The 17,037-nt window shown below is 51.2% G+C and overlaps 1 protein-coding gene across 5 annotated transcripts in view; it reads right to left on the bottom strand.

The window, feature by feature from the left end:
• Nucleotides 1-682: 682 nt before the first annotated feature.
• The window catches only part of LOC119446052 (uncharacterized), a 73,491-nt gene continuing 57,136 nt past the window's right edge, over nt 683-17,037 (bottom strand). For all 5 annotated transcript variants that reach the window (XM_049663858.1, XM_049663854.1, XM_049663856.1 and 2 more), the window contains 3 exons: nt 15,157-15,347; nt 11,778-11,931; nt 683-5,118 (listed from right to left, as the gene is read on the bottom strand). In XM_049663858.1, the coding sequence (XP_049519815.1) occupies nt 1,544-5,118; nt 11,778-11,931; nt 15,157-15,347 (3,920 nt within the window). In that variant the 3' untranslated portion in view covers nt 683-1,543. The remainder of the gene's footprint in view (nt 5,119-11,777; nt 11,932-15,156; nt 15,348-17,037) is intronic.

The raw sequence follows: 17,037 nt of genomic DNA, 5'->3' as shown, positions 1-17,037 counted from the left end.
TGTGCTATGCGCAGCGAGCCCTACAGTCGACTCTCCCAGTACTCAACATACTAAAATAGATACCGCGAACGCTTTACTGGCGAGTACCTCCTCGCTGTGGTCCACAATTCACAGCGCTTCAGCCATTACACTACAACCTTGCCATATACATTCAGTGCATGGTTGCTCAGCCCCATATTTTCACTTCGATCTTGCAAGCCCACAAGACAAACCTGCCAGCAGACGTTACTGACACGGGAATGAAACGCAGGCAGTACCTACCATGTAGTAGTTTCTTGATGGCAGGCGGAGTTCGATCACAATAGTCTTACAATAGAGGTGGTAAGCTGCCATGCTGAGTATGACCAACAGAGCAGTTAAAAAGCCTTCAATTACCACTACACAGACCACTTTTAACTAACGTGCTACAAACCTTTGTTGAGCATCTTCAGTCGCACGTGCCTGGAAGAGTCATTTTGTACCTGCTGACAATGACTGCAGTTTACATACGAGGTGCTTTGTTTCATTTCAAGGCACTACTGCAATAACGCTGATTATATTAACAAAGCTTTACTGCAGCTCATATTGCATTCGCATGAGTACTTGTTTGGGACGCAATCGTATGTCTATTGAAACTCAAAAGCACACTGCAAGAGGCAGCAAAACAGATTGAATCGTACGTCTGTCGAGCAGCAATTTCCGTGGATGGCAGTTTTAATAGCGTCTTCTGTTTTGTTCCTGCAGGATCACAACTTAAACATTAATTGCAAAGCAGTCCGTCCATACCAGTTTAACGAAAAATATATATCCTAACTAAAAAAAAAATCAGAACAATTTGATTTAAAATGTCCTTAACCGCAATGACAATGGAAACAATGTCCGATGCACAACCACAAAGTGATTCCAGACACACACGATGTCGCATGATAAAGGTACTTTTTTTCTCTCAGAAAAAAAAATAATAAAACAGAGGTAACAAGACAATTACACTTCGCGCGTGCAACATCTGCACACGGCAACTGTTCTGTGAATGACCGCGTTCCTTAAAATAATAGCCTTAGTGCGCGCACAAGGAGGCTTGTATTCTCCGAAACCTATTTACAATTCTCGCCCACGCAAGGAAAAAAAGAAAAACAAAGGCCGTGGGGTTGAGATACACTGAACAGAAGAGAGAATAATGTACAAGAGGGCGCCACACGCACGCGCGAGAAAAAGGACAGAGAAGATGGGTGTGTGTGTGTGTGTGTGCTGGGTAGGTTCGTCCTGCCCCACACACACCACTGACGTCGTTGGTGTCCCACTGGGTGAAACTGTCTTCGCGCGTCTCTAGAAGCCCCCAAAAAGTGACGGCGCGCGTTCGCGTGCAATGTGTGCTCACAACAGTATACAAACTTTTCTTTTTTTCTCCCCCTTTGTACACAAGTTCCCCCCGGGGGCGGCGGCGGGGAATCGTCGTCGTGGCGGAACGAACTTGAGCTGAGAAGAACCGAGAGAAAGATGAGGCAGTGAGCGGTCCGTGTGGAGGCAAGCGGCACAACACTGGCGAGTGTGTGTTCACGACGTGTCAGTCCTCGTCTGACAAAGGTTCGTACTGGGACGAGAGCAGCACCGAGGAAGAAGAGGAGGCCGGCACGGCGGCCGACGAGGAGGAAGAGGAAGAGGTCGGCACGACCGACGAGGCCGGTGCCAGCGACGAGGGCCCACCGCCTCCGCCGCTCCCCACCGGGTTGCTGGGCGCCACGGCCATGGACCGCACCGAGAGCGCCGAGAACGGGTACGCGTACGTCGTCGGGAACGGCTGCGGGGGCGGTGGGTGGGGCGCCGCCGCCGCCGAGTAGAAGCGGCCGTCGCGGGGCGGAGACACGGGCTCCAGCTCGCCGCGTCGCCCATCGTCGTGGTGGTGATGGTGGTGCTGCTGCTGCTGTTGCTGCTGCTGGTGGTGGTGGTGCGGCGAGGGTCGGCCGGGTGGGCCGCCGCCCGAGGGAGACACCGACCGGGGACGGAACTTGCCGCCGCGCCAGTCCGGGTGGCCGGACTCGATAGCCGACGCCGGCCGCGGCGGACCCGTCGATGGACTCGGGTGGCCCGGGTGGCCGCCTTCGCTGAGCGGCCGCTCGGGGGGCTGCTGCTGCTGGTGCTGCTCGTGGCGGCCGCCCTTGCCGTGTGCCGGAGGCTCGTCCGTGGTGCGCATCACCTCGACGATGCGGTTCTTGACGTAGTCGAGCGCCGAAAGGCCCACGTGCTGCTGCTGCTGCTGATGCTGCGGAGAAGGCCGCAGGTAGGAGACGCTGTCGGCCGACGAACGGGGCGGCATGGCGGTCGCCCACTCGGGGGGCCCCGGAGACGGCTGACCGGGCGGAGAGATGGGCTCCACGTAAGGGCCCTGCTGCTGCTGCTGTTGCTGCGGGTTCCGGATGAGACTGCGCTCCTCCTTCTCAGACTGCAGCGCCTTGCGCAGCTTCCAGCTGTGGTACGTCTGCGGCGGCGGGTGGCCGTTGTCCGCCCCTTCTGGAGGCGTCCGCGGGGGCGCCGTCGTTAGCTCGGACGGAGGCGCGTATCCGCCGTGCTGCTGCATGCGCTCTGAGTGCGACATTTCGACGGGCATGCGGCCATACAGCGGGCCGCCGCCGCCACCGTCGCTCGGGTTGCAGATGTTCTTGGAGATGATGGCCGCGATGTGCTGGTTGAGCGTTATGACCTTCTCGGGCTCCATGCGCGGCGGCCCCCGCTCGGGTGGCCCGTCCTCGATGGTGACCACCTCGTCGCGTGTGGGCAGCCCCTTTAACCGCGGCGGCAGCGACGCGTTCTTGGGCTCGCCGTACCGCGAAAGGATGGTGTCCATGGCGCCCGGGTTCTGCTTTGGTTCCGTGCTCTGGTTGATCTGGTGCGTGATGATGGCGTCGATGAGGTTCGCGGCCGTGATGCCCTGCGGCGGCGGCTTCGGGCTGTCCTTCTGGAAGGACTGCGAGAAGATGCGCGACGCCTCGTTGTCCAGCTCGGCCTGTTGCGTTCGGCTCAGGAACGGCTTGGCCTGGTGGTCCTTGGACACCTGCTGGCGCATCTCGCGCTCGAACTGCTCCCGCGTGAAGGCGTCCCGCGGGAGACGCAGCGGCTGCCGGATGTCCGCCGGTTCGGCACCCCGCCGGGAGTCGAGGAAGCGCTGCTCTTCGGCTGCGGCGCGCATGGCCGCCCGCTCGGCCTCTCCGCGGAAGTCCGGCGGCGGCGGCATATCGCCACCGACGAACTGCCGCGGCCGCTGGTGCATCTCGAGCAGCGACTTCTCGAGGCCCTCGACGGCGGGCCGCTCGCGGGGCTTCTGGTCCTCTTTGGGCACGGCCAGGCTGGGCTGCGCGGCGGCGGCATTCACCAGCGTCGTAAACGGGTCGTGGCTCGAGGGCGACACGACGGCGTACGGCTGGCCGCCGCCGCGCGGAGACTGGACCCGGCGGCCACCGGGGCTCTCGAGGTCGGCGCGCGGCGAGCCGGCCTTGGGTGCCTGGATGACGCTCTTGGGCGCCGTGCTCCACGGCACGCTGCGGATCACGTTCTGCCGGGAGGTGGCGGCCGACGCGGGTGGCGTTCCGCCAGACGACCCCTGGTGCAGCGCCAGCGGCTTGCTGGCCCAGCCGCCGGGTGACGTGTCGGCCGGCGGCGGCCGCTCCACAGCACCGGCGGGCGCATGCTGCAGGAACACGGGTGGCGGAGGCGCCCCCTGCGCGCCGTAGTACGCGGGCACCTGGTAGACGGGGTGTAGCGCCGGCGCAGGGCTCGAGTCCCGCGCCTGCGGCGAAGCCCTGGCGTCGCCGGACGAGCCGCGGCGCATCTGCATCTGCTTCGAGGTGTTGAAGTCGATCATGATCTGGTTGCTGCTTAGCTGAGATTCGCTCGAGTACTTGGGCCGGAAACCGGGCGACGACGAGTAACCACCGGACGACGACGACGGCGGCTGGAACGGGCCCTGGAATCCGCCCGGGGCGGCAGCGGCAGCAGCAGCGGCGGCGCGGTAGTACTGCTCGGCCGGGTCGTAGGCGCGTGACTCTGGCCCTTCGGACGGCCTCTGCTTCTTAGGCACACCGCTGTCGTGAGGCACGGGCGTGCCCAGGGTGATGGAACCGGCGGCCGATGAGGGCTCCTTGCCCTGCGGCGGCGTCAGCCGCAGCAGCCCATCATAGCGGGACGGCGGGAAGCTGCCCGCGACGGGCTGGTTCAGCGGTGTCCCCTGGGTGATGGAGCCGGATGGCTTGCTGTCCTTGAACATCAGCTTGGGCGACAGCGGTGGTTTGCTGGCCGCGACCAGCGGGGGCGGCGGGGGAACAGAGCTCTTGCCTGTCTTTGTGAGGCTGCGCGGCGCGAGCGACTGTGCCACAAGGTGCGGTGGCGGCCGCTCGGGCGGGGGCCCATACGACCGCGGCGCAAACATGACCTGGGGCGGAGGATCGGGCGTCCTCCGCAGGTGGTTCGAGTGCGCAGGTGGCGGCTGGGCGGCTGGCGCGTACGACTGTGGCGAGTAGGCCGCGGTAAAGGGTGCCGGCGGCAGCTTCTCCCGTCGGAGCTCCCGGGGCGGACTGGGCTCCCGCGATGACTTCTTGCTCAGGTCTTGCACCTCGTACTCGTCGTCCCGAGACACCGCGACGACGGGGGGTGGAGCGGCCACGTGGGGGACGTGAGGAAACTGCGCCACCAGGCCCTCTGCGTGCGCCAGACTGTTGGGAGCGCCCGCCAGGTGGTAGGGCGAAGACCGAGCCACGGGTTCCGGCGCAACCGTGGAGGAGGGCGGAGGGGCTTCCGCAGGGCCCTCCTTGGTCGGCGGCCCGTTGCGGCCGGGCTTCATCGAGTACTGCAGGGTCATCTCGATGGCCTGGAAGATGAGGTCCCGCATGCAGGTGGCACCCTCGTGGCCAGCCTCCTTGGCGTCGGGAGGACCGCTACCCCGGTGGTGCCGCGACGACGACCCTTCTGCCTCGGGCGCCCCCTGGCCCTCGTCGGCACTGACTGTGGCACTGCTGTCGTAGTCGGCAGACGCCTCGAGGCCGTTGTTCATTTCCGCATGTGCTTTGCCAGTCACGTCTGCGTGCGGCGCCGATGACACAGCTAGCGTCGGCCGCGTGGGTATTGGCCTTTCGTTTTCCCAGCCTGAAACTGAAGAGGTATGGGCAGTCAAGACTATGTTCTCAAGAAAAGGTTGCAACACATAGCATGTGAAGAATTCCTTCCATGAGGTGCAGATGTGCCTACATACAGCCGAACCTAGTCGTAACGAAGTCGCATTGGATACGAAAATACCTTCATTTTATTCGCTATTTATTATAACATACACACAGATATCGGTGGGGAAAAAATATCTGTGGCAATTTAGAGGTAAATATTTAAGAAATGTTCACGCATCTCTTCAAGGTCCGGGAACCATGATTTAAACCGCGTTCACCACATTACAAAGTGTTGTTCAGGAGCTCGCACGACACATGCCCAGCCCCTTCTCTTCAAGAAGCGAAGTGCAACTGGCGATGGTCTAGAGCAGAGCACAATCAGTTGCACTATATATATATAGGGTATTTCAGCGAAGACTTTCAAAAATTCTTAAAGGTTGCCTGTGGCAGAGAGCACAATTCTAGTTCATGAGCTGGTCTACTCGAAGAGGCGGACATTACTAGCACAAGAACTTGAAAAGCATAATCAAATAACAGAAATTCACTAATTAACTTTTGAACTAATTACCTGATGGCCCATATTGCAATTTACAAATTGTATCCGTGGAGTTCGCAAGGATCCACTTGGAACGAATTCTCGGGATGACACCAGTTTCGAGATATTAATTCCCAAACTTTGCGGAGAAATGCATTGGCGTTGCAGTTAGGTTCATAACAAAACATCGCTTTTTGCATTGAAGCACAAAATTAACTGGAACGCCAATGCATTTCTCCGCAAAGTTCGGGAATTAGTATCTCAAAACTGGTGTCATCCCGAGAATTCTAAGTGGATCCGTCTTGCGAACTCCAGGGCTACAATTTGAAAATTACAATATGGGCTATCAGGTAATTAGGTAAAAACTTAATTAGTAAAATTTAGTTAATTAGTCGATTATGCATTTCAATTTCTTGTGCAAGTAATGTCCGCCTCTTCGAGTAGATGAGCTCATTAAATAGAATTGGGCTATCTGCCACAGGCAACCTTAAATAAATTTTGAAAGTGTTCGCTGAAACACCCTGTATATTGTTATGAGGCAATCCGTACATGGATGAACGCGACGCTTAGCAGAGCGATGAAGACAACGATGGAGATGCTTGCGCATTGGGGCGATCAGCCATCTTCTCTTGCCCTACCATTCTTTGTAAATATTCTGTAAATATATCCATCCTTCGCCTACATCTCACCTCCATCACTACACACACCTCTACCACGTGACCGGCTTCCCATACTTGACACACAATCCACCTTTTGCATGTCCCGAGTGCACATGCGCTGTACCCTAGCGGCGACCGCTGAAAACGTTTTGTACGGCGTCGGTGGTTCGTGCAGCTGACGACGCACGCATATGCAGCATAGTCGTCAAGGACGCGAACTCTTTATTGTCGGCGCTGTGCTAGTCGACAATGTGGTATTTGCGCTGTGTTTCGGTAGAAACTTCAGCTGTTCACAGCGATATTCGGTTAACGTCTGGTACATCACAATATATGCCGACACGACACCGATGTAGGTCAGAAGTCGACCTCACGCCGGCGCCAACGCTTGGCCGGCTGTAGTTGCGATACTGTGCCAGTGGGAGACCTATATTGTCATACAAGTATGACGAAGAAGCGACCGACGACGAGTGATCATAGTGTGATAAGCTTTCGTGCCGCCACCACCGACAAAACCAGTGTCCTGATCGCCGTGCAAGTGGCCGCCGAGTGAGAACATCGCACCGACAACGTGAATATCGCCGCAAATGCGCTCGTGTATGTATGTATTGACGCTCAAATTGAGTCGAAACGTGCTTCCGACGCTTATATGCACGATTTCCAGCCCTTTCCAGGCCTCCACATCAAGTTTAAGGCGGTGTCGATCTCGTTCAGGCAGCTAAATTAGGCCTAACACAGCCTACGAGTTCGTCCGCTACCGGCGGACCTAAAATATAGGATAAGCAAATACAACGAAGGAAACTGCTTATATAGTTCCGTACTGACCTTATCGACTTGAAGTGAACCACTCTTAGCATAGTACGATGCACACACAAGAGAGTGGGAAGCGACAACACGGCGCAGTGCTAATACCGCGGTACAGGCACCGTTCTTGAACAAAGGCTGTCGGTCACAGTCGCCGGCACTTCCATGAACGAAGTGCAACTACGGATAGTGTATTTTTATGCTGCCAGATTTAGTAGTTATTGAAAACACAGTTTGCCTCTTATGCTAAACAGGCAACAAGTCATGGCCCTTTCGATACTGCATCGTAAGCAACAACACCGCTCGTTGCCACACGAGTACGGCGGGCATCGGCATTTTCGCGTGCCAGTGCGGGTAGGTGGTCGTTGTCGCCGTTTTCGATGTGCCCGGGACGTTCAAGCCTTCTCGTCTCAGTGTGATCGCTTCTGATATGTGCATGAGAAGTGTTCATATATGCTTTGAACATTTCCTCATTATTTCGTGTGAGCGGTGGCCGTACGCGTGCCGATGTAAACAAATGCGCCGTTCTTGCGTTGCATAAATACTCTGGGCGCAGTTTCACCCCTTCGAAGAGCTATGGCCACTGTAGTGAAGATCCAGCTATAAAAGCAGTTTTTATCATCCTATTAGCGTACGTTCACTGCAGGTCTAACAGTGGCAAATGCATGAACTCGGCTGCTATATACGATACGGCTAACCTCCGCTGAGCGGAATCAACCCCAGCTTAAACTTGTTGTGGGCAGCTGGCGAGTGCTCACGTTCGTGCATTTCAGCTTCTAAGCATGTTTGGACTCATATTCGGTATGAATAAATATGAATAACAGTAATACAAGCGTAGGCGCTGTGTCAATCATGTTACGGTGCGATGTATTCGTTCAGAGGCACATCGCACGGTGACTGGTTTTGTCGGCGTAGCTGCACGAAATCCCGTCGTCATTAGGATGGATAGTTGGGCGTGTTGGTTAAGCATGATCTGAAGTGAAGGCGCGAAAACGACGACGGACGGCGCCCTGTGTGTGTGTGTGCTCTCTCTTCGTCCGTTGTCGTTTTCGCGCCTTCACTTCAGATCACCCGTCGTCATATTTCGACGACTTGCAGTTGTAAGTCGCACCAGAGTCATTGCCGGCCTAGGCATCTGTCCAACAAGCGGCCACTCACACAAAACGAAAATTACAACGACTGACAAATGCACAAACCCATTTCAGCTCGCTTTTTGCAGCGTGCCTCTGCGTACCGCGGGGCCCCGAAGACGTACATATTGTTTCTTGCGGAGCTCGCTAAAGTGGCGCCACAGCGCAATGCAAAAGGCGGATTCCTTACGCTTAGACACTCCTAATGCTAATGCATTAAAAATTGTGATCACTTCTATGCAAAAGAAATGCAAGCAGGGTGCCTCCGACAAGTCTGCAAAGGGTCTCCCTCCTGCAGATCTCCTGCGGATCTGCTGACCTGTGGACATCTTGCCACACCGATTTGAAGCATGAGAACAATTACATACACGCTCTCTGCACTGCCGCAAATACACAACCTTGCGATCGGTGCTATCGCGCGGGATCGGCATGTTGGCTTGCCGAGTACGACCTAACCAAGCCAAGCTGCTGCCCAAAACGTGCACGCTGCCAAAAGACCTTTTGGACATGGATGCAACCGGGTGAGGATTCGCATACTCCGCTACTACACCGTTTCAGTAGTTCCTCTCAGCACTGTGGAAGCTACAGGCGTCCATGGCCAATTAGGAGAGCAAACACAACTTGAAGGTGTCCCTTTGGACATGTTTCTTAGGGGTGGGGCAGCGCTACCCGGACGAAGGACAGAGGAAGAGACGATACGAGCGCTGCCCACCCCCTAAGAAACATGTTCAGTTACCAACTCGCCCAGCTTGCTGTGTTAATTCAGTCCCTTTGGAGCCTTGTCTGCTACCACTGCTGCGCAGGCAGCGTCGCCATCTACGAAGACTGCAACTTCGCAGCGAGATCAGCTGTTGTGACAGCAAAGGTGAATTTTACTACACCGAGGAGGGTTGCGGAGAATGAGGATTCAAAAGAAACGCTTGGTCAGCGTACAATATTGTGTGGGATGGGGTCACCAGATATCTCTCGGTCCCTCTTGTGGCACCTAAAATGCCTGCCCTGTGTCAAAAGGAACTAGGAAAAAACTAACTCACTTACTTACTACATGCACTGTACTATCGCCGTCAAATGAAATGGGAAAGCGCATGGCCGAAGTAAAACTGAAGGTGCACACCGTCCAGTCATCACTACTGACAGGCGCACATCCAGTTTGACCGCACTGCGATGATGCTCGCCCCTACACTGCATGCAATATTTTCGTTTCTGTAGTGGTTCTCTTTTATTTGAAAGCAAGAAAATTAGGGTTGGGCGAATATTTGGCATTAAACTATTTGATTGAATTATTCTCTATTTGTTATTCGTTTCGATTCGAATTATTCGGCGCTCCTGAATAGGCAGCCAGATCGCCGCTGCAAGACAGCAAAAGGATATGCTCATCCATTCCACTAATAAAAGCGTGTTGACGTAGTAAGCATTTGCTTATTGTTTTCTGGATACCTGATAATTCCGTTAATTCGGACATTTTTTTTTCCGCGGTCCCGTGAGATTCGAATTAACTAGGTTTTACTGCAATATGTGGTATAGTATACCATTTGAACTATTTGCTTTGAACCTCAATTTCACCATTTGCCCGTCCCTAAAGCAAATAAAAATAAAACAGAAGCTAAAACATTGTTGTATAGGGAGAGTATTATTGCACAGTGCGGCGGAACCGGATGTGCTATCGGAACCAAATGAAACGCGAACAGCGGTGCGCGTGGTAGAGTTTGCTCTATCTTAACAGTCGTCATTACAGATCGATTCGTTCATCCGGTTTGCCTGCAAGGGAAAATGATGCTCGCCCTACTATATTGTGATATTGCAGAGGATAACAAGACGAGTGCAACGCAGGCACATGAAGGCTTACCTCGCTCAGCCAATTGGCTACGGTCACGTTCGGTTTTCATTACTTATTGACCCTTTTCGCGGCGCTCCCGTGGGCGCTGCCATGTTTGATCACGTGGTGACGCGTCCATTGCTTGCCTCAGCCGCCTCCGTTGCCTCCGCGTTTACAATGCAAGCGCGTGACGTCGGTGTGGCGCAGCAAACCTCTGTTTCGACGCATATCGTAGACGGTGACTGTGTGCACGACACGAAGCTTTGGCCACAGCTTTAGAGGACATGCAAGTGCTTTTAGAGCTCATTACGCCTTGTCCAAACAGCACAAGCAGCGTATACGGAGCTTGTACTAAAAGCGGGGCTAGAAATGTATTCCAAGCTGTCTAAACTTTCCGCTTATGAATTAAATCGGGATCAGTGTGCTCTGCGTTCTTTATTTGGCAAACATTTTGGACCAGCCAGCTTGTCATATTTCTGACTCGGTAAAGTTTCTCGGTGCAGCCACTATCTGATTGTTTATTTTCAGCGTAATCACTCACGTGTGTGCTCTGCTGCGATGAATTTGTTCTTGCTGTGCACAAAGGCTTGGAATTTAAATGTATACTTTGCCGTGGCTCGTAGCAAAGACGTATTATCGCTAGTCTCCCGCTTACTCTGTGGACCGTCACAAAACATTCAGCTTCCAACATTCGCGTCTTGTCGGTGCAGTCGCTGTCACTCATGCTTCGGCACATTGATTCAAGTGTGTGCCTATTCACTCACATGTTGGCGATAGGGTGGGCGTAAGTTTTCGTGCGAGTAAGGGTGGATGTGTGTAGATAACGTGCGGGAAACTTACTATGCCAGTAAGTGGCACTACTTCATTTTGTAACGAGCGGTACTCACTCCCAAGTGCCGACGTTCCGAAGTCCTTTCTTTGGAGGTTAGCTATACAGCGCAGGCGGATGAATTATATGTTTTTATCCTTGAGGAAAGCTGTGCAGCGCCAAGGGTGGCAACAAGACAGTCCTTAGGTAGCAGCGGCGACACAGGTTGATTCCATTCATTATGTGAATCTCTATTTTTGCAGCGAACTAGCGCGCACACGTCTTCCCTTTATTGTTACACATTTTGCACTATGAATTGGGCACAGTGCATTGGCGCACACCCAGTTGCATTTTCCGACAGCTGATCGTACAGTAGCAGGGCAGAAGCAGTAATGCTTTCGTATTCGTGCGCATTCGCTGAGGCAACGTATGGCGCACGGCCAAAAGCGCCATCTTGTTCCTCTAGAGCAAACTGCTCCCGCGAAAAGGGTCAATAGCGCTACCTTCTAACATTCCAACCCATCATTCCGCCTTGTGACGTGGTGTGATACGAGAGGCAGCGAACATTTCTCCGTGCACGTAGCTAGTACAGCCGCAGAAAGAAGCACGATAGAAGGAAGAGACGCCTCCATTGCTAGGTGACACTTGTCTGGGCAGAGCATGATACAGAAACTGAATAACGATTGTTATTCTGAAGTTCGCAGTACTGAAATATATTTACATTGACACTATGAGCAGTCAGCAGAGAATTTCTGAATTTCGTTAATGTGGTGTTCATAGTAACGAGGCTACACTGTATACAGAATTATTCAGCTCCAAGACAAGTGTGATGTAAGCAACAGTGCCATTTCCTTCCCCCTAAAAAGTGAAAGATGGTAAATGAGAGCCAAGAGCAGTCTCACCTTCTTCCATCTGCTTGCCTGATGGACTACAGGCACTTGCCGTGTCGCTACTACAGTGGTCTGCACCGTTGTCCTCCTCACAGCTCGTAGTTGTCTCGCCAGTGTCTTCATCGTCTGTCACTTGCCGCTTGCCGTCCTCCTTACCGCCTCGAGCCTACAAACAAAAGAACTTGGGAGTAAGTGCACAAGCTCGAACCAATTGTCCATTGTGTCAGCTCTACATGCACAATCAATGCACATGCAAATAGCAAGAGCTTGGAGAGAGCTTTCAGTGCAGTGGCCTTACGTCCCAATGCCAGGGGAAAGATTGCCATTTATGTAGAGTAATTTTGCAACCTTTATAGCAATGCATCTCGGCACGTAGCTCATTTTTGAGCACAGCCGTTGCTGGGGTCAAAAGAAGAGACTGCCCAGCACTACTGCCCACCATCAAGTGAAGAAATGTCCATATTACACAAACCTGCCCCATAGTAGTCGCTCAAGAGGCAGCAGAGCAGACAAACTGTTAGACCACCGGTATTTGCCACAGACAATCCGCAGTTAATGCTACTGTTATGCAACAAAGCACAGAGCAGATAACCAGTAGGCTGGGTGCCAAGCGAAGAGAAACTTAGTCGTGTAATGATGAGAGCAAAGCATTACGCTATTAGTAGACTTCTGCTCAATGGTTAATTCGTCTCAGCAAAACAAGAACTTGTTTTATTATCTTGTGATGGCAATGACACTGGTTAAGATGGATCCGACAGTCACCATCATCAGCCTATATATATATATATATCGACTACAGGACGAAGGCGAGAGCCCTGTGATCTCAAATTACCCCTGTCTTGCGCTAGCCGATTCCAGCTTGCGCCTGCAAATTTCGTAACTTCATCACCCCACCTAGTTTTCTGCCGTCCTCGACTGCGCTTCCCTTCTCTTCGTATCCATTCTGTAGCTCTAATGGTCCACCGGTTATCCATTCTACACGCATTACATGGCCTGCCCAGCTCCATTTTTCCCGTTCAACTAGAATATCGGTTATCCCCGTTTGTTCTCTGATCCACACTGCTCTCTTCCAGTCTCTTAACGTTAGGCCTAACATTTTTCGTTCCATCGCTCTTTCTGGGGCCCTTAACTTGTTCTCGAGCTCCTTTGTTAACCTCCAAGTTTCTGCCCCATATGTTAGTACGGGTAGAATGCAATGATTGTACACTTTTCTTTTCAACGACAGTGGTAAGCTCCCAGTCAGGATTTGGCAATGCCTGCCGTGTGCACTCTATCCCATTTTTTTTTATTCTGTAAATTTCTTTCTCGTGATCAGGGTGTCCCCTGTGAATAATTGACCTAGATAAACATACTCCTTTACAGACTCCAGAGGCTGACTGGCAATCCTGAATTCTTGTTCTCTTGCCAGGCTATTTAACATTATTTTTGTCTTCTGCATGTTAATCTTCAACCCCACTCTTACACTTTCTCGATTAAGGTCCTCAATCATTTGCTGTAATTCGTGCCCATTGTTGCTGAATAGGATAATGTCATCTGCAATACGCAGGTTGCTGAGATATTCGCCGTTGATCCTCACTCCTAAGCCTTCCCAGTCTAAGAGCTTGAATAATTCTAAGCATGCAGTGAATAGCATTGGAGATATTGTGTCTCCTTGCCTGACCCCTTTCGTGATAGGTATCTTTCTACTTTTCTCAACAGTAGGCTGTTGTAAATGTAGTGAACACTGTAGTGAACACTGTTTTTGTTTTTGTATCCGACTGCTATGCGCAGACAATACTCTTGGCAAAAAAAAAAGACGCATTATAACTGTGCAAGCACTGCAATCATTAATTATGAGCTGCCGTTTTCACTTGAATATGCTTTTAGAACAGGCTGAAAATGTTTTCTTGGCAGGAGATGGAGTATGTTCAACGCATTCACTGTCCCCTAAGCTCCACCACAAATGCTATAGTAGTGACTACTGAGGTCAGGAGTGAGTGTGCTGATCAGTCAAGTTCGAGTTATTCAACAAAGGCCATTTATCCCATTTGAGACAACAGACGTGCGCGCCCAAAGAAATGTATGGGTGCCGGCTGCAACCTTCGGTTGGGATCGAATTGACAAAAAAAAAAAAAATTAAAAAATCAATAATCTGGAGCCAAATTATAGAAGTCTGCTTAACAGTTATTTACAGTTGGCTAGCACAATAAAGGGGTGATTCGAGATCACAGCGATACGCTTTTGTCTTGCTAGGGACAAAGTTACAAGTTAGCACACCTATGTCGTCCCGTCTTTTCTGTCTATTTCTGCACTCTGCAATTCACCAAGATGATGAGGACTTGCCACACTGTTCATTGTTAGCCCACAAGTACAACGTAATTCAACTTTTACGTAGAGCTATACATGCCCAATTGTGTCAGAGAAGCTACGCAGATAAAGGACAGTGCACTTGTCAACTACGTGGGAGGAAAGAACATGTGTATAGATTGGGAAAAAAATTGTGGCTACAGAAGAATAACTGCCTGCATACTCGAGTGTTCTGCACACAGACAAGGTGTGTTCACATCATACTTCACGAGGTAGAGGAAGGAGCATTCAAACACTATATTTAAACACAGCAGCAGCCAAGAGTGAAAACTAAAAACTAACTGGCTGGAGGTTTATAACTTGGAGTAAATATGACTGAGCTCCCCCCCCCCCCCCCCCCCCCCCCCAAACACTACAGCACATAACTTCAACTCAAACAGAGAGACATTTACTTTCCTAGGTGGTGTTAAAACTTTCTGAAAGATTGCTAGGCTGGAATAATGTAACAAGGCATCTTTTGCTTTATTGTAGTATCATCCACCTATCACAGCCAATTGATCTTTGAGATAATATTGCTGTTGTGCAACTTGGACTTTTCAATAAATGTAAAAAGGAAGAGATTCCGATTTTAAAAATTGGCCCTAATCTGAAGAATGAAATGATGGCAATACAACGTACAGGCACGCTAAAACAGACTGCCTAGAAATGTATTAGTACAGGAAATCATTTCAAGCACAGCTCATTATATAAATGCCACAAAGTTTTAGCAACTTTGGAGCAATTTTGTGTACGCATAAAATATGCTGTCCTGCAGCCAAACCACTGGATTGCGTCCACGTCTTCCCAGCACCCATTCCACACACACACACACCAAACAACGTAATCCGACACACTTGCAAAGGGACATTTGCCTTAGGTTCACAGATGCGGAAGGTTTAGGCTCGAACAAGTCGCACCCAATCTTCCAATGACAGAGGCCAACATCAAAAGACCAAAACTGCCATACAGGCCTGCCACACACACACACACACAGACACACACGCAGTGTAGGAGCTGTGATCGGCACACGCCAGCAGCTCTGAGCCACGCACACACACGCACGCACCTCGCGGAACGTCCGCACAATCTCGTCGAGCCCCAGCTTTCGTTTGTAGTTGAAGTAGAAGTTCCGGCACTGCTCCTTGGACTTGCTCTGGACGACCGACGCCACGGCGGGCCAGTCCGTGCCGTACTCCCGAAGTCCGCGCTTGGCCATCTCCATCTCTTCCTCGGTCCACCGGGAGCTGTCCCCGCCGTCTGCACATTGAACACAACAACATGTGCACGCTCAGTCACCAAGCTCGGAGATGAGAGCAAATCTTCGTGCCATGCAGATCACAGTCAGCATTGCAATATCAGGTACGCCTAGGCACTGGGTGTCATAACCGTGAGCAGCACAATCAGCATACGAAATGTAGGTTATGTACTCGCAAGGTCAGTATTATAGAAATGCAGCAAGACCTGCTTTGACCACTGCAGTGGGATGCTTCGATCGTATTGAAAGCCAATTTTCTCACATGTGCATCCATAAAGGAAGCGCTGCAAGCAATCTGTGACACGAAGCTTGACATAAATATCATTTCGCTGCAAAACAACAGTGCACGCCTCGTCTGAGACACTACTCTACAGTTGCACACTGTCTTTAGGGACATCAGCGCGTCACAAGCTGCTTGTGATTCTTGCCCCTTGCACGCACGTACGTACAAGAGGCCTGCATATGAAATGATGGCCGAGGCACACAACGCATGCTTGGATGCCGCTTGCAATGCTCGTTATGCTCAGTCCCACTGAAAGCATGTCCACTCAGTGTTGTCATCCAGAGGGCACACATAGGGGACGGAGAGAGAGAGAGAGGCCTGCCACACCAGCTGTATCGCCTGTTTTCCGTGAAATCAACTGTACACAAAAACGACTCTGCAGTATTTGCTCTGCAGTGTTTACTAAGAGAGTTACTTATCAGCTGGACACCCGCGCTGATTATTGTCGTTCATCAGTTTTAGTCTAGATTACCACCGCGCTCTTGAACAGATGCACCATAATTTCTTGCAGCATCACTGTGCTCCCTTGACAGATATGGCATTGGAAGGCAGTGAAATGTGCTTTGCATCATCATAGAAGGCTCAGTTACATTAAAAACGAGTTTCTTTTGGTAATCATTTGCTCTTTTACTGCATTAATTGAAAACCTTCCAATATATCAATTCTTCAGGGGGAAAGGTCATTTTGACTTCACAATGTGAGCGACTGCTGTGCATATTTGGAGCTTGAAAACAGCTGCAGTTTCAAAGAAAGCAATTTGCAATGGCAATTTGAATTGGAAAGGCAAAACTGTAGCATGAGTGCGAAGCCGAGAAAGTTGTGTGAAACGTACTTCGGGAAAAAAACCACACAACAAACAGATGGCCAAGCTTGTAGACAACGTGCTTCGATTGCTATGATTGTACGTCCCGTCTGTAAAAGCAAAGATAAAGGAAGCGTGCTAGCAGTAGGACTATATATATATTTTTTTTCATTGCTTGGCAAAATCTACATTTATAAATTGCATCAAATACTACTGCGGCAGCTGAACACTCATTTTACACGGGACAATGTAACAGCGTCACATACTGCAGCATTCACATGTCACCCTCAACTACCAATGACAACACTAAATGCCTCAGGAGATAGCTTGAACCAAGTTTTGAATTTTCATTTGCATCGAGAACTTTACGTCTAAGCAATCTCAAGTTACTAGGATGCTTTGCTTGTGCAATGTAAGCTTGGGCAGTAGTAAGTAGTTTGTACACTGAAGTCATCCAGCAGTTTTGTGTGTGAGTGAAATGAAACCAAACCAAGAAATTTAACATTTATAATGTTGCACTGGTGTTGCACAAGTGGATAAATCTCATCTGGTGAGACTGTATTGAGATAATTAAGATGGGAAAAGAGGCAAAAACAAAACATGCACT

The sequence above is a fragment of the Dermacentor silvarum genome, chromosome 3 (genome assembly GCF_013339745.2).
Source record: "Dermacentor silvarum isolate Dsil-2018 chromosome 3, BIME_Dsil_1.4, whole genome shotgun sequence".
NCBI lineage: Eukaryota > Metazoa > Arthropoda > Arachnida > Ixodida > Ixodidae > Dermacentor > Dermacentor silvarum.
The sequence above is the reverse complement of the archived record's forward strand: the minus strand, read 5'-3'. Positions and strand labels throughout refer to the sequence as shown.